The 15,213-nt window shown below is 47.0% G+C and overlaps 2 protein-coding genes across 21 annotated transcripts; one reads left to right on the forward strand and one right to left on the reverse strand.

Moving 5' to 3' along the window:
- Positions 1–661: 661 nt before the first annotated feature.
- On the reverse strand, positions 662–5,406 carry ARMCX3 (armadillo repeat containing X-linked 3). 6 transcript variants are annotated; one of them, XM_081565657.1, is made up of 5 exons: positions 5,282–5,406; positions 4,673–4,741; positions 4,315–4,375; positions 3,968–4,038; positions 662–3,708 (listed from the first exon to the last, which is right to left on the reverse strand). In XM_081565657.1, exon 5 carries the CDS (start codon positions 3,555–3,557, stop codon positions 2,418–2,420), a length of 1,140 nt encoding a protein of 379 aa, XP_081421783.1. In that variant the 5' UTR covers positions 3,558–3,708; positions 3,968–4,038; positions 4,315–4,375; positions 4,673–4,741; positions 5,282–5,406; the 3' UTR covers positions 662–2,417. The 6 variants fall into 6 exon arrangements, with proteins under 6 accessions (XP_081421783.1, XP_081421787.1, XP_081421782.1 ...); XM_081565661.1 differs by having other exon boundaries at positions 5,128–5,406; XM_081565656.1 differs by lacking the exon at positions 3,968–4,038.
- A 4,985-nt stretch (positions 5,407–10,391) lies between these two features.
- On the forward strand, positions 10,392–13,312 carry ARMCX6 (armadillo repeat containing X-linked 6). 15 transcript variants are annotated; one of them, XM_081565668.1, is made up of 4 exons: positions 10,392–10,588; positions 10,837–10,907; positions 11,267–11,355; positions 11,638–13,312. In XM_081565668.1, exon 4 carries the CDS (start codon positions 11,800–11,802, stop codon positions 12,703–12,705), a length of 906 nt encoding a protein of 301 aa, XP_081421794.1. In that variant the 5' UTR covers positions 10,392–10,588; positions 10,837–10,907; positions 11,267–11,355; positions 11,638–11,799; the 3' UTR covers positions 12,706–13,312. The 15 variants fall into 15 exon arrangements, with proteins under 15 accessions (XP_081421794.1, XP_081421804.1, XP_081421802.1 ...); XM_081565678.1 differs by having other exon boundaries at positions 11,267–11,351; XM_081565676.1 differs by having other exon boundaries at positions 10,392–10,501; positions 10,652–10,919; positions 11,267–11,351.
- The last annotated feature ends 1,901 nt before the right edge of the window (positions 13,313–15,213 follow it).

A 15,213-nucleotide genomic window follows, 5' to 3' on the forward strand; every position in this document is an offset into this window, starting at 1 on the left:
ACAATCCCTTATCCAGTTCTTTCTGCTGCTTTTCACTCTTACACTCTGTACCTTTTCTGGGGATCACATCCACTCCCATGTCCTTAGTTATCATTTCTTCTCTGGTGGCCCCCAAATCTATATCTGCAACCTGGTCTTTTCTGAGCACCAGATCAATACACTCAAACGACATTAGGGTATATCCATCCGGATGTCACACAGGTATCTCAAACTCAATTTATTTTAAATGGATAAGGCTTTCCCTCCCAAATCCTTGTTTCCTAATTTAGAGCAAGAAAAAATTTTAATTCCTTTACCCTCATTCAATCCTTAAAACTGATGTCAAAGGAGCCCCAACATGTGCATGATTCAGTAGAGTCACCATACCCAACAACTTTAAGCTGATCAGTCCTTGGTCCTTTTGTCTACTGTAGGCAACATTTGAGTAAGTATATGAAGCCTGGGACTAAAACCAGATCATAGCTGAGCAGAGATTTTACCCTTTCCTGGCCTCATGTATAAAGTAGGATAACATCCCCAAACTGACTACCAATACATTGTAAGGGCAGGTGAGATCATGTCTAATAAAACACTTTGAGTACTTAGAAAAAAGAAAAGCCTATTTCTTTGGAAACTATTGTTAACAGTTGCCTTGCAGGAATGACATCACTCTACACAGTAGTCACTTAATAAACGCTAACCTTTATTGTTGTTATTATTTATTAAATGATGCTGACACATGGCAGAATGCCCCCAGCAACACAAAGGTCAACCAGAACAACTATCGACCCTGAATTCTAGGGAACTAAGTGCGCTCACTTTTCTTAATTAATTGCTATGTGCCAGGAAATTCTAAGTATTTCACATATATTACTTCATTTAATTCTTACAGCGAGCCCTATCTTTAGCACTCATCTATTATTTCCAAGAGAAAACTTCAACCCATCTTACGTTTAATGTAAATACTTTTTCTACTCAGTTCATGCTCCAATCAATCTCCTGCTCCGTCCCCAACACTTTCCGTTTTCAAAAACTTTTGAAAAGTCAGTATTTGTTTTAGGTTAATAAGAACACATAGATGAATAAAAAGTAAAAAGGTAAAAATTACACTATCCTTCCACCCAAAGACAATCACTGTTACTATTTGGATGTCTGTAATTCCAGAGTTTTTAGTGTCTACTTAAATATCTTATATTCTCAGAAAAATTGAATCATACTAAGAAGACTCTATCTAATCTACTTTTCTCACTTAACAGTGCATGATGAATATCATTCCCTGACAATATGGATTGCAATTGACATATTTATCTTACACCACATGAATATTCCTTAATTTATGTAACCAATCCAGTGTGCTAAATTGTTTAAGTTGTTTTCAATTTTTACTATTTCACACAGTGCTGGGATAAACAGCCTTGTACATATAATCTTTGGCCAAAGATTCAATTATTTCCTTAGGACAAAGGGATTACATATTTTAAGGCTAATGACATGTATTACCAAATGGCCCTCTGCAAACCTTATGCCAGTGTAAGCAAATTGCTATCACCAGGGTTTGAAAGGCTCCATTTTTGCCATACTCTCATGGACACTGCACAGTAGGTGAGAGAGGGACTTCTATATGAATTCCAATTATTCTTTCTAGTCAAAATCATTCACTGGCTCTCAGCCAGTGAGATAATATTCAAACAGTTCTCCACAAACTGGCTTCAGCCAACTTTCCAAATTTATTTACTTCTGGTCACACTTTCCACTCTAAACAGACTAGTCTCCTCACTGTCATAGCAAGAGAGTTCCTACCTCCATGCCTTTCTCACACCAGTCCCCCTTCACTCCCATCACATGGAACGCCCTAACTACCTACCCCACTGAGGATTCATTTTAAATGAACACTTCCTCCATAAATCTGTAGCTGACTACTGTATCCCGCAGAAACTTTTGCTTTCTCTGTGCTCTGAGTGCAAATATTTAACAAAGAGTATATGCTTGAGATATTTTTTCTTTTTGTTTGTACGTTTCTTATCTCTCCAACTAGATTATAAACCAAAAGACAAGTATGGTTTCTTTCTTTCTTTTTTTTTCTTTCCAGCATTAACACACAACTTCATTGATGATACACAAATGCAGTCAATGCAAATGACAGGAGGGAGCTTATTTATGAGGAATTGATTCACTGTCACTTATGCAGAAGAAATAGTAAAAATATTTCAATCTAGGCAGTGAGATAAAAAGCAACAAACGTTTTTAGACCAGGTAGTGATATTCATTCATCCAGCTTAGGCCTGCAGACCAACTCAGATAAATATCAGCATTGATGATACAATATGATATTCATTACTCAAAATTGGCAGCTGAAAGGATTCCTTTACCATATAAACAAGGTGGAGAAAAGGAATAGTTTACAACATGTGTTGCTTCTAAACTACAAAATCAAGAACTTATTCCTGGCTCTTTGGGAACATATTCTCAGCCAGTTTGGCCATGAATTTTCCAACTTTCACTTTTACCAAAAAATCATGATGACTTTCTAGCCCCAGAATCTTATCAGCACACACCTGAAATTCTTTTAAAAAGAAAAAAAGTGAACCTTCGCTGAATTGATTCTGAGTAGATTCATTTTCCTCCCATTTAAAATTGTCATTTATGTTCTCGAATATGACCAGAAGTTTAAGAATCACCTCTTTGTTCTCCTTCTTATTAAAGAGGGAACCCAGCGAGGATGGTACTTGGGCCCTGAGCAGTTCTCTAATCATGGCTGGATTTTCAGCCAAATTCAAAAGGAGTTTCAAAACCTGAAATTTGGTTTCTTCATTTCCTGCTGAAAATAAACGGAAAAAGTCTGAAATGGAACTAGCAAGCATGTGCTGATACTCATTAGTAACAGTCATGTTTGTAAGCAATCTTAGTCCAGCCAGCTGCACAGATGAGTTCAATCGAGAAGTGATTGTGTCATCACAGACTTGATTCATGTATATCTTAAGCCTGCGCTGATTTTCAGCATTCACACTCAAGTTATTTAGGACAATTAAAGCCTTTTCCTTAACTATGGGATCCCGAGTATTGAGAATCTTTGCAACAATTGGGAGACCACCCAGATCACGAATAATATCTCTGTTAAATGCATAGGCAGCATTGTTACCCAGAGCAATTAAAGCTGCTTCAAGAATATAAGGCTTTTCAGACATCTCAACCAAGCAAAGAACTTTCTGCAGCTCTTGAGGGGACAAAATAGTATCATCTGAATTGGGGGAAGCCCTTTTCTGGACAGCTCGACGAGCCCGGGTGGCCCTGGCCCTTGCCCTGGCCCTAGCTCTGGTTCCAGCCTCAGTCCCAATCCGGGCCCAAGGTGGGTACCATACTATACCTTTGTTCTCACTGTTGTCATCATCATCATCAGACCAGTCATTGTACCTAGCCCCAGGACAGTCCCCAACATCATCCACATCCCCAGACCCGCCCTCAGCCATTTTCTCCTTGTTCTGTTTTCTTCCTCTGGTCAGTCTATAAATGCAATAGCAGGCGCCAGCCCCAATCACCAGTCCCGCAGTCACCCAGCCTACTTTCCTGGCGTAGCCCATGCAATCGTCCCTGATGGTATCAGGGACAAAGGAACAGAGTAGTCACTCAGGCTGGGGGAGGAGGGCTATGGGCCTGGCCTGGGTGCAGGCCTGTGGAGGATGATCGTCTTCAGCCACTTCAAGGCCACAACAACTAATTCTGGAGGTGGACCTAGGGGTGGAGAAAGAAAACTAGGTTTGAGTTTCTCTTCTCCTTGTGTTGTCCTCTGCAGAGAGTTGCACAGAGGGACAAGCGAATGAGTTCTGGGTAGAAAACGTAGATTGTTAACAAACTCTTTTCCCCTCATTTCACCTTCCCCAGCCCACCTCCTCCCCAAGCCTAGATAAAGGCAGTGGAGCCCATCCTCTCTGCTGGGGCCTCAGCTATCCCAAACTTGGATGTTCCCAGGGAGTGGCACCATTGCACTAACCTCCTCCAAACAGGCAGTTTGCCCCTTCTTCCCTCCCCTGGAGGTGTGCCACGCCCAACAACCCTTGCAATCTGCAGAGAGACCAGAGCCAGTGAGAACTGAAGCCTTGATGGATTGCCTGTTCCTCCATTTGTTGCTTTCCTGATTCACCTATCTAGGTTGTCAGATTTAAAACAAAAACAAAAACACAACCTCTCTCTGCCATCCAAAACACGCACATGCCTGCCGCTTCCCTGGCCTGAAATGGGAGAGATGTTGGGGAAATAATAACATTGGGTGAGCCTATCCAACCGCGGGCAATTTCCAACCCCTCCCCGATTCCAGGCAGCCCCCACGCCCACACCGACCTCTACTGATCCGAGGAAACTTCCTCCCTCGTTTAAACTGGTGCCACCTGCTACAGCAGACCTGCAGGATGACAGATCGAAAACAGGGGGACTAAGTGCTGTTGAGAGAAGAGGATTATGAACAAACTATCTGATAGGTTTCCCTTCTGTCACTCTCCCCTACCCCACCCCCCACGACACACGCGCGCGCACGCACACACACACACACATACACATACACACTGCACGCCATTTCGCCACAGTCCCAAGAGTGTGAGAAACACACTCAGACTCAGACCTAACCTAGATTATCGCTACTTCTGGTTTCTCCCCACCCCATCCTCCCACCGCCCCCGTTAGGGTCTCTAGATGGTCTTACCCTCAAATCGACCTTCACGGATCGGGGTTAATTTCCTTCCTCTTCTCTAGCCTGGCGTGGTGCCGCAACCTACGGAAAGACCGGCAACCCGGGAGAGGCTCGGATCCACAAGACACAGAGCCATGGTCAGGAAGACACAGTCACAGTCAGAAAGACGGGAAACTGCCGCGACCTAGTGCTTGGTGGACGGACCGGTCCCCAGAACAGAAAACTCTGTCCTTAATTTGGAGGCCTGGCTGTCAAAGGTTTCCCACCCCTTCGACCCCTCTCGGGGTTCTGCTGACACATCACGTTGCACCTCCCCTCCCCATGTCCAGCCTTTCCCCTCTGGCACCGTCCTGGAAGACTGGGGGCCAACACCCAGGGCACAGCTCCCTTTCCAGATTACGGCCTCGCTTCCCACCAGATTCCCATGTCCCAATCTCTGAGCTCCTCCCAAACACCCCCCTGCTCACCATTTCGCAGCATCAAAATGGGCTGCGGGCGGGACAGACGTCTTGGAAAGCCGGCGGCGAGTGGAAGAGACGACGGAGGCGCCCCAGGATCCGCGACGGTTTCCGCCCTGCACCCTCGGCCACCCCCACCTTCTGGAATCTCCCAGGCACTGACCTGCACGGATCCGGGACAATCTCCTTCTCCTCCTCCTTTTTTCCTCTGCTGCAGGCCCGCTGGCCCTCGGGGCAATGGGGAGCTGATACTCAGACGGGAACAACGACCAGAAGAAGGACTTCTGCACACGTCAGCTCTTGGTCACGTGAGACGTACGTCATCCACCAACTCGGGTCCCCAATTTCCCCTCCCACCAGCAGTGCGGCAGAAGAGGGCCCGCCCCCCTCCCTTCCCTCCCCCATAGCAGGCCTTGTTACTCCCTTTTTCTTTCCTAATCCCATCTCCCTGTAGTGGTGTTTGCCTTCCTCTGATTACCAGAAAGGGACAGCATCTTCCCCTGGGGTTACTGGCCACTTGTACTTTTTGAAAAATTGCCTCTTCCTTCCCTGGACTCTTGGGACAGTAACCTCTTCTTCCACCTCCCTGCCTCCCAGCTATAAATGTCTACCATTTCCTCTGAAAGATCTGAAAAGAAAAAGCCATCAGAAAAGGAGACCTGAAGTGAATGCAGTATTTTTCCTTACTTACTGTTTTTTTTTTGTTGTTGTTGTTCTTTCAGTTCTGCCCTTTCCCACCCCCAGACTGCATTCTTTTTAGGAGAAAAAAAATGGCTGTAAAGCTATTTTCATTTGGTAAAAAAAAAAGAGTGGGAGAGTGATGATGGGTGATGGCCTCCAAAAGTCCCACATTTTCTCACTTGTAGGGAGTGTTACACACTTCACTCAAAGCAATCTTAGTGTCTTCTGGGGCCTAGCACATAACACAGTCCTGAATAAGCTCATCAGTGTGTCTGAGAATACATAAATCTTCTGACTAGGCCAGTCTTCTAAACAAGAGAGCTATAGACTCACTTTCATCAGTTAGCAAGGCACAGGAGCCCTCAGAAGCTAGCTACACAGAAAAGGTTGAGTGGTAATCACAAGTATGTCATGGATGTCTGTCAGATAGGAGGCCTGCACACTGACAAAGTGAGTGACGTACAAAGAGCATTACAAAATATACAAACGGACAATAGCATCTTTAAATGAAGTAGGTGTTAGAGGTGATAGACCAAGTCAAAATTGGCTGAACTCAGCATCTAGCAGTCAGAGTGAAACCTTTGCACTGGCTGTATTGATGAATTCAACAACTCACCTGTCAGCAATGAGCGAACTTTTAAGAGTGGGAAAAATAATAAAATAATGTCATAACACAGGGTCTACAGTGTGATATGCCCTGATAGTTAAGATATAAGGTTGTTATCTGAGTATAAAAATTTTATACTGATCCACAGACAATGTGGGAATAAATCAAGAGACTGGGAAATTTGGGAACAGGCAAAATTCCAGAGAAATTCATATCAATGTAACTTCTGAAAAATAGTACTAGGATATGAGTAAAATGTATTTTTTTTCTTCCATTTTTATTGAGATACAATTGATATACAACACTGTGAGAGGTTAAGATGAACAGGATATGACTGAAATTTAGTAAGCAGAAAGCAAATCAACTGGATGATTCTGTGTTTAGAGAAAGATAATGTGCAGGGAGGGGGCTTATTCAAACAGGAGTATATGAAAAGAAGAGTCAGAGGAAAGTGCTGATAGTTCCCACCCAAGCACTGTCTGGAGGAGAGGGAGTCTTGGCTAAGATGAATGGAAAAATTAGCTTTCTTTGGCAGAGCCATCCCCATGATATGTAAGTGTACTTCAAGTTTCTTAGCTGAAAGCCACTTCTTAAAGTGCACCAATGCCCTTGCTCTCTGATTGCAGCCTTACCACGCAACCATCTGAAGTTGTGGCTTCCCAAGTAGTAGCTTGCCAACGGGCAGAGAAGGGACTGGTAAAACTAACAGAAACCTCTAGTATCCCTGACGGTTGTACTTCTCAGGATAAATTTTTCAGTTGTCATTTCCTTGTGAGACTTAGCTTCCCTGTGGCCTTCTTATAGGGAGGGAATGCAGAGATCCATGGGTTTGGGCATTCAGATATAGATTTATATATGTCTCTCTGAATGAGCGTCTTTACTTGACGCAGGCATCTGCTCTCACTATACAGACAAATTCAGGTATTGATCATGAAGGGATGAGCACAAGACTTTGTACTGTAGATGCGACTGTGTGGAATCCTGTCAAGGAAGTCAGGTAGCTTTGGCCTAGAAGACAGCCTTGTGCACCACCATTTCAGAACTGCACCTCTCTAACGTTCAGTGACAACTAAAGCATGCTGTGGCAAATAGACCCCCAGCACCTCAGTCACAGCTGGACAAAAGATGCATATCCAAAGTAGTTAAAGTGCTCCTGCAAATCAACAATAACCTCTGAAACAGTTTACAGTTCTCTCTGGGAAAAGAAAGGAAGTACATTTCACATTTTACTTGCCCTGTCATTTTCCACAGCAAAACGGTGGGCATTGTGCCCAAAACAAACCGACTCAATACTTACTCTCTTACTGAAATTTAAACCTTGAGCAAAGATAGAAAACCAAACATCAGTGGAAGTTTATGGCGTCCTGAAGAGACCCTCTATCAGTTCCTCCTACCTTGACACCTCAGAGCTGATGCTGGTCTTTGACATTCCCTCACTGTTTAAGTTAAACAGATGTGGTTTCTGTTGCTTACAATCAAACAAAATTAACTAATACACAACACAAAAACAACACAATACAAAAAGTGTTACAGCTTTTAAAGATAACAATCTTCTACCATTTATTTTTCTTACCCTCCAAAATTCCATCAGTGTTACCATCTGCTGATCTTTTTCTGTTTTTGAATACTTTATAAATCATGCATCATATATGACCATGTACTGATTTAAGCCAAAAGGTTCCTTTTGACAGTGGACTCACATAGTCTTTTGAAGACTTGTCTGAGGGATTGCTTAAGAATTTTCCCTTTTTGCTTTTGAAATGGTATGTCAGGCAAATAGCATGCCCTTAAATAAATATTTGTTGGTGGGTGTATGATGGAGGGAAAATAGATTTTAAATGCCGGTCCCCAGGTTCCTTGGTAGGAATTGTGGATCAAAATGACAAAGAGAATTGAAAGGGTTATCATTCCCATGGGGTTTAGGAAGTTTAAGAGAGGGAGTGGATCCAAACAGGAAAGATCTGACAGCCTGGGAGAATGGTGGTCAGGGGTTATACATTGGAAAAATTGAAAAATACACCAAAGGGGAGAGATATTTTTAACTAATGAGGAGAGGTGAGAGTGGAGGTTTTGTCCCTGAAGCCTGGCTAAGTAAGAGTTGTGAAATGAGTCCTTATTGTAGAGCCACGTTAATGACACCCGTCTTTAAGTTTTACATGCTCTGCAGTTCTTTCTAATGTATGTATTCAAAATAAATAAAAGCCACTTTTTAAGTTCTTAGCAGCCAAAAGTTGAATGATAGTTAAATCTGCAAGTTCTGTTAGTAAGGCTTCATAAATATAAATCACTTCCCTTGGAGAAGTAAAATAAAGGATGATAAAAAAACAGTGTAAGGAGATGATGGCAAAACAAATGAGTTAGGGGTTTAGAGAGATGAGTTGTAATGTTGGCGTGTTTGAACTATAAATGTTTAAGGAAGACCAGAAAGTTGCGACGTGTTCTTGACTTCTGAATTTTTCACCAGCAAGGCACTCTGGGCTTCCTGGTTCACCTCCTGAAAGGGCCTCCCCCACACAGGGGCCCCTCACCCAGGGAGCTTCCTGCTGGGGTGTCAGATTTCAATGTTCTAAGAAAGAGGCTGCCTGAAGGGTTTATATTTAGAGCATGACTCCCTAGTGGGGACAGCTGGATGTCTGGGAACTAAGTTCTGCAGACTTTGTCACTACCTTCTGGGATTATTCTGAGGGACTTGTATAGATGGTACAATGAAATTGTAACAGACGGGAGAGGGTGAAAAGACCTTTTTCCTGGCAACACTGCTTGGGGTCCTGTGAACTGTGCCTTTTGTGAGGGAAAAAGGACGTGGATCTCAAGGGCTGTCAGGTTGTCGCAGCGATTTAGTCACCCACAGACCCTCACCATTATTTCCATTGGAAAAGGCTGAACACCAGGCACTGCTAAGGGGACATGCAGTGCACAAATGACAAATACTGGAGGTTTTTCACCAGTGTCATGATAAATGAAAATTCCACCTATCATTTTCATCAATGGGATACCAGGGAATCCTTTAATTTCTGGATCATTTATAGGTTACACCATAAAACTTGAGAATAGACTTTAAATAAAGAGCTTTGAATGAAGAGCAAGCTAATCTGTGAAGTTACTAATTTGTAAGGTTCATCTGAAGACATAAGATTCATTGGAATTTGGGGTCTGCAGAAAGTCTGTCCTTCAAAACCAGAATGGAAGCCATCCAGCAGTCTTCTCTAACATGTAATGCTACGAGAGTTCAGCCAAGAAGAAAGGGATAGTGGTTCACTTCTCTAAACTGGTCACAATTAAAACACTGGCCAATTTACTATAGATTCATTTTATCCATCAATTTATAAATCATATTGGAATCACACTTGCTTTGTTTGTAAGGGTATGTTTTTAAAGTTTCATATGCTATTTGAAAGCTGCTATCTCCTCTGCAGTCAGAAGAAAATATTTTCAATGTACAAATTAGCTTAAATTGATGAGGCCTTCATATGAACTAGGAAATCTTGTTTTATATATATATATACACACACATATATATTTGTATTTTCTGACTGCAAAATAGTAAATTGAGTCAATTAAGAAAGAATGGAAGAAACAGAATATAAATATATTAAAAATAGTAACAAAAATCTCCCTGTTACTTTTTTTTTTTCCTGCCCCTCTGCTTAATTTTGGTGCAGAGACTGCATGTGGGAAGGGGTAGAAATGAAGAAAGAGGGGACGAGTTTCAGAGCCAAAGAAAGGGTAAGACATTCCCCTCAAAAGAAATGTAAGTAAATGATAGACCCAGGAAAAGTGTTGCCCTTTTTTGTAGTTAGAGAAAGGCAAATGCAAACACCAGAGAGCCACGGTCACTTCTGGCTTCTGTATTGTTACAGAGAAAAAGAGTGACAAGGCCCCTTGTGATGGGGGGAGGTACGGGGCAGGCTGGCGCCTGCCGCACTGCTTGTGGGAGTGGAAAGTGGGGGCCAGAGCTCACTGGTGATGCGGTCGTCACGTGACCAGAGCTGCCTAGAGCAGAAGTACTGCTAGTCGCCTCCGTTTGGGTACCAGCCCCCTATATCACTCTGCAGGCGCGTGAAGGAAGAAGGAAAGTGGCCACGGGCGTTGCAGGTCGGTATGAGCGTGGGCTCTGCTTGGAGGGAGATGGGGCTGGGAGAAGGCCAAGAGCGCCACGGATTCAGGTTCCGGCAGACAGGGGTCTGTGTCCCCCTCTCGCCTACTTTCTAAATACTGCCGTCCCCCTCCTCATGCCCATTTTAGTGGAAAGAATTGGCGGACTTCGGGCGGCGGGTGAGGGAAGTGAATGGCTGGTAGAGACTCCGAGGAAAGAAAGGTTCCAGGATCAGGGCACTCGTGTCCCGAGTGCTGCTCCGTCCACCAAGCACTCCGTCCCCTCTGTCTCCCCCCCACCCCGCCCCCCGCCACCTCTGTCTGCGGGTTTGTAGATCTGTTGGCCAGTAGGTCGCCGGGGAAAGTCGCGGCGAGGGAAGGACCAAAGTGCCTTGGGACCGTGCAGGTCGGTGTGAAGGTGGGATGAACTTGGCCCCTGGGTGGGGGTGGCGGTGGGGATGAGGGAGAGGGCCTGGGATCGCTGCGGGCCGGGTCTGAGCCGCCCTCTCCAGGCCCCTTCCTCCATACCCCCTCCCATTTCAGCGCAGGGAAAGGGGTGTGGCGGTCTTTGCTGGGGAAATGGCGGACGACAAGGGGGGAGGGGTGGGGAAACCAGTGTTAGGAAAGTCAGGAGGGTGTGAGAAATATTTTAAGCTCAAAGGCTGGAAATTGAGAAAAGGGACCTGTGTTCTCATTGCTGATCCATCCACTACACTTCAGTTTTCCAAAGCCAGCTATCTGTCGTTCCCTCTGTCATTCTGCCAGACTGTCCATCAATCACTGTGGAAGGACCACTGACCACAGAAGACAAGAGAAGAAGAAGGAATTTACCTGGCTTTGGTAGAGGTTGGTAGGTGAGACTGTCTCTAAGTCTTTGGGGCTGGGGGTGTGGTGGAGGAGGAGACTACCTGTCACCATCCTGGCGGTCATAGCCCAGCCCCAACTCCTGCCCTTCTCTGTAGGCCCCGGGAGACAAATGGTGGGTCCTGAGGGGAGACAGAGGATGGCAGAAAAGAACAAAGAACTTGTTGCCAAATAATCTGCCTCTCTCAGCCAGAACTCAAACTCCACTCTGTCTGGCTGGTGACAAAAATCCAGGTATTGCTAAAAGCCCTAATATCATTTTTCACCCATAGATTCATCACAGGAGAGCCTCAGGAGCCAGGAATAGGCTGAAGCTGTCTCCCCTCCACCATCACTCACCCTGGCCTTAAGAACCCTCTTCTTTCAGGTGAAACAAGACCCTCTCCTGTTCTGTCCTACCCCACCTCCCCGCCCCCAGCTGAACAGACCGGAACATGGGCCGGGCTCGGGAAGTGGGTTGGATGGCCGCAGGACTGATGATTGGGGCTGGTGCCTGCTACTGCGTTTACAAACTAACCATAGGAAGAGATGACCGTGAGAAGTTGGAGGAGGAGGAAGAGGAATGGGATGATGAGCAGGAACTGGATGACGAGGAGCGCAAGATTTGGTTTGATTTGACAACTATGGCTCGGCCCTGGAGTGAGGATGGGGACTGGACTGAACCTGGGGCGCCCGGTGGTGCCGAGGACAGACCTTCAGGTGGGGGCAAAGCCAGTCGAACATACCTGGTAAAACAGCGCCCATTCCCTTATGAACACAAAAATACTTGGAGTGCTCAGAGCTTTAAAAATTTCAGTTGTGCTCTTGGCCTCTCCAAGGGCCCTTTCATTCAGGGAAAAGTGTTGTTAGCTGAGCCCAAGGATGCCAGTTTTTCATTTAGGCATGATATCAACAGTCATTTGGGCAGCCTCTTCATTGCTGGAAACACAATCCCGACTCCCGACCCTGCTGTTGAGGAGGGAGAGGCTTTGTGTGCCCCGGATAACTTGAATGCCAGTGTTGAAAATCAGGGCCAGATGAAGATGTGCATCAGCCAAGTGTGTCGGGAGACTGTGTCACTTTGCTGCAACTCATTTCTGCAGCAGGCTGGATTAAATTTGTTAATAAGCATGACAGTTATTAATAACATGCTTGCCAAGTCCGTTTCAGGCTTGATGTTTCCTTTGATACCAGAGGGAAGTGAATGTGCTGAGGGGCAGGTTGTGAAACCCCTGATGGGTTTGTCTGAAAAGCCAGCCTTGGCGGGGGAGTTGCTGAGAGTCCAAGTGCTATGCCCCTTCCTGCTCCTCTTTATCAGGAACACAAACAGACAGCTTCTTTCAGAAACCCTGGCCTCTTAAATGGCCCCTCCAACAGGGTGGGTCTGATCCACTCTAAAACAAAGCCCAGTCAGTGGGTGAACACACACTTGTGTTCTCAAAGACTCTGCAGTGGGTGCTATTGAAGACCTAGCCTTAGCTGGATCAGCACATCTCTGGGTGAAAGTGCACTTGCTAAATCCAGGACCACACTCTTACTGGTCAGGCAGGGGTTCCCACAGAGCTTTGAGTAACCTCTTGGTTTTTCAGTCTGCAGGCAATGTGCATTGTAAATTGCTCCCTTGCAGCCTTCTTCCTGTGGTAAAGGGGTCCTTTCAGCTGCCAGCTCTGGTTAAAGAACAACATGTTCTAGCCTCAGTGGGGATGCCTGGCCTGTGGTGGTCTCTGTGTCTAAGCTGGACCATGTTGGGGAGACCAGACCCATATGGGGTCTTGTGCCAAAAACGTATCAGTTGCTGCTTGGATGGGATTCTTTCCATTTATTCTCTTTTCTTCGCGAGCCTGTGAACAATACCTATTGAGCAAAAACGTACGCTCCTCTTCTATGTGCTGTACTGACTTAACCTCGTCCACCAAGTCTGCATTTTTATGTATCATCAATAAAGCTGTGTGCTTTAACTGGCAAAAATGAGACACGGTACTTGTTTCTGAATCTCTGCATGAGGGGAAAGACCAAAATACATGATCCATGCTAACTGACTGGGGGCATTTGCTCCTGACAGATGCCCACTTAGCAGTGCCCCCAGGAGGCTGGGGAAGAGATGGGCTGCAGGGTTCAGGAGGAGCCTCCAGAAGGGGCTGGGGCAGGGAAGGGGGTGGAGGGTGGGAGTAAGAAGGACTCTTGGGGGGGCTAGAAGAGGCAACACCTTGAAGCAGGCAGCACGGGGCCTGATGCAGAGAAATCCTTCCCTCGATGAAGGTGTCTTTCCTCGCCTGCTGGCCTAGAGAGGAAGGTCCGTACCCTTGGGTTGGTCTGCGTGTCCTTGTCGTCCCACTGGGCAACCCATCCCTGACATTTGATGCACGATTATAGCAGTGACAGTTGCTACTTGCTGAGGGCCTGCTTGGTGGTGTTCTCTCTCCTGAGAAGCAGCTGTACAAACTACTTGCAGGCCTCCTCCCTTCCTTGGGAGGCCAAGCCCAAATTCCTGGGCGAGCGAGAAGGCTTGGCCCTTGCTTCCTCTGGAGAACTTTTCTGCCCTCTCCAGAGTACTTCTGTGAGATCCAGGAAGGAGACAATGGAGACGTCCACGGATCCCCGAGGGGGTGGGAGGGCAGATGCTGAGGGGCGTGGCACGGCCATGGCTGGTCCACCCAGAAGGAGACATATTCATGCCGTCCATGCAAGCTCCCGGCACCGTGGGAGGAAAGGAAGAATGTGGCTCTGCACACTGAAAGCTCCACGAATCTATGCAAGTCATTCCACCGCCCCTGCCCTCATTGCCAGACCCCTCCCAGCAAGCCTCAGCTCGGGTCAGCAAAGCCAGGTTCCCTGGGTGTTTTGATGTGTCTTGAAGTGGTCCTCCTCCTCAAAGGCCAGGCTCACGTAGGGGACAAGAAGCTTCCTTTGAGCAGTGCTGCCTGTGAGCCCAGTGCCCTCTCCTGGTGCCCCTGGGGTGTGGCTCTGGGACACTGCGCCCTGGTCATTGGCGATGTCCCAGTGTACTGCCTTCTGACTGCCCTCCTCCGTGCAGAGCACAGTCTTATTTCAGCGTTTCCCTCCCTTCTCCTGGAGACTGGGGCAGGGGGTGCAGGTGGGGTGCACTCTCCTGCTTGTACTCATTCCCACCCCCCACAGTTTGGGCTGCCTAGTGATCATGGGGGCCTGCCAGAACTCTGCCCCTTCCTGGGCCCTGGCGCCTTGCCGGCCAGCATGTGACCGTGGTGGCTGTGACACCACACCCCCAGCAAGGTTCACCAGGCTGGGGCTTCGTTTGCTGGCTCTGGGGCCCTGTTTTCTAAGAGCCACTTACCTGATCCTCCCTTTGTGCCTAGCCAGCCTCAGGTGGGCAGGGCAATCTGTTTCCCAGGCAGGACTGCCCAGAGGCAGCCCCTCATCCGCTTGTCCAGCGGAGCCTGCTGGCCAGGGGCATCTTCAGCAACACCTTATTGCTCAGCCTCAGCGATCTCTGCCCTAACCACGGCATTTCTGCTTGCTCCTGGCTTGGGGTCCCAAGTGGCCACGTGCTTCCTTCCTCCTCTGCACTCTGCCGAGTCCCCGCTTGAGTCCCGCCACAGGCAGCGCTCCACCATCTCTGAGGCAGGCACTAGGCCCTCTCAGGCCACAACTGACTCCGATCTCAGGCAGGGCCTGGGAGGCCTCTGCCCACCTCCTGAGCACCTCTGTCACAGGACAGCCTGCCAGCCCTGAAGTGTCTCCACAGTGGGGTCTTGGCCCAAGCCACGACCCCTCTCCACGAGCTGGCACTGCCCTCCCTGAAACACTCCCTGCGTGGGGAAGCTCCGGGCTCTGGCCGGCCTCAGTTGCCCTTGGCCGGCTGCTGTGCCAGGGCAGGAGCCCAGTTCCCC

Source organism: Giraffa tippelskirchi, chromosome X, assembly GCF_054371585.1.
Source record: "Giraffa tippelskirchi isolate mGirTip1 chromosome X, T2T-mGirTip1v1.2.pri, whole genome shotgun sequence".
Taxonomy (NCBI): domain Eukaryota; kingdom Metazoa; phylum Chordata; class Mammalia; order Artiodactyla; family Giraffidae; genus Giraffa; species Giraffa tippelskirchi.

Bases quoted from the DNA above. Each gene is read 5' to 3' on its own strand.
- ARMCX3 (XM_081565656.1), bottom strand. From the start codon at position 3,557: ATGGGCTACGCCAGGAAAGTAGGCTGGGTGACTGCGGGACTGGTGATT.
- ARMCX6 (XM_081565668.1), top strand. From the start codon at position 11,800: ATGGGCCGGGCTCGGGAAGTGGGTTGGATGGCCGCAGGACTGATGATT.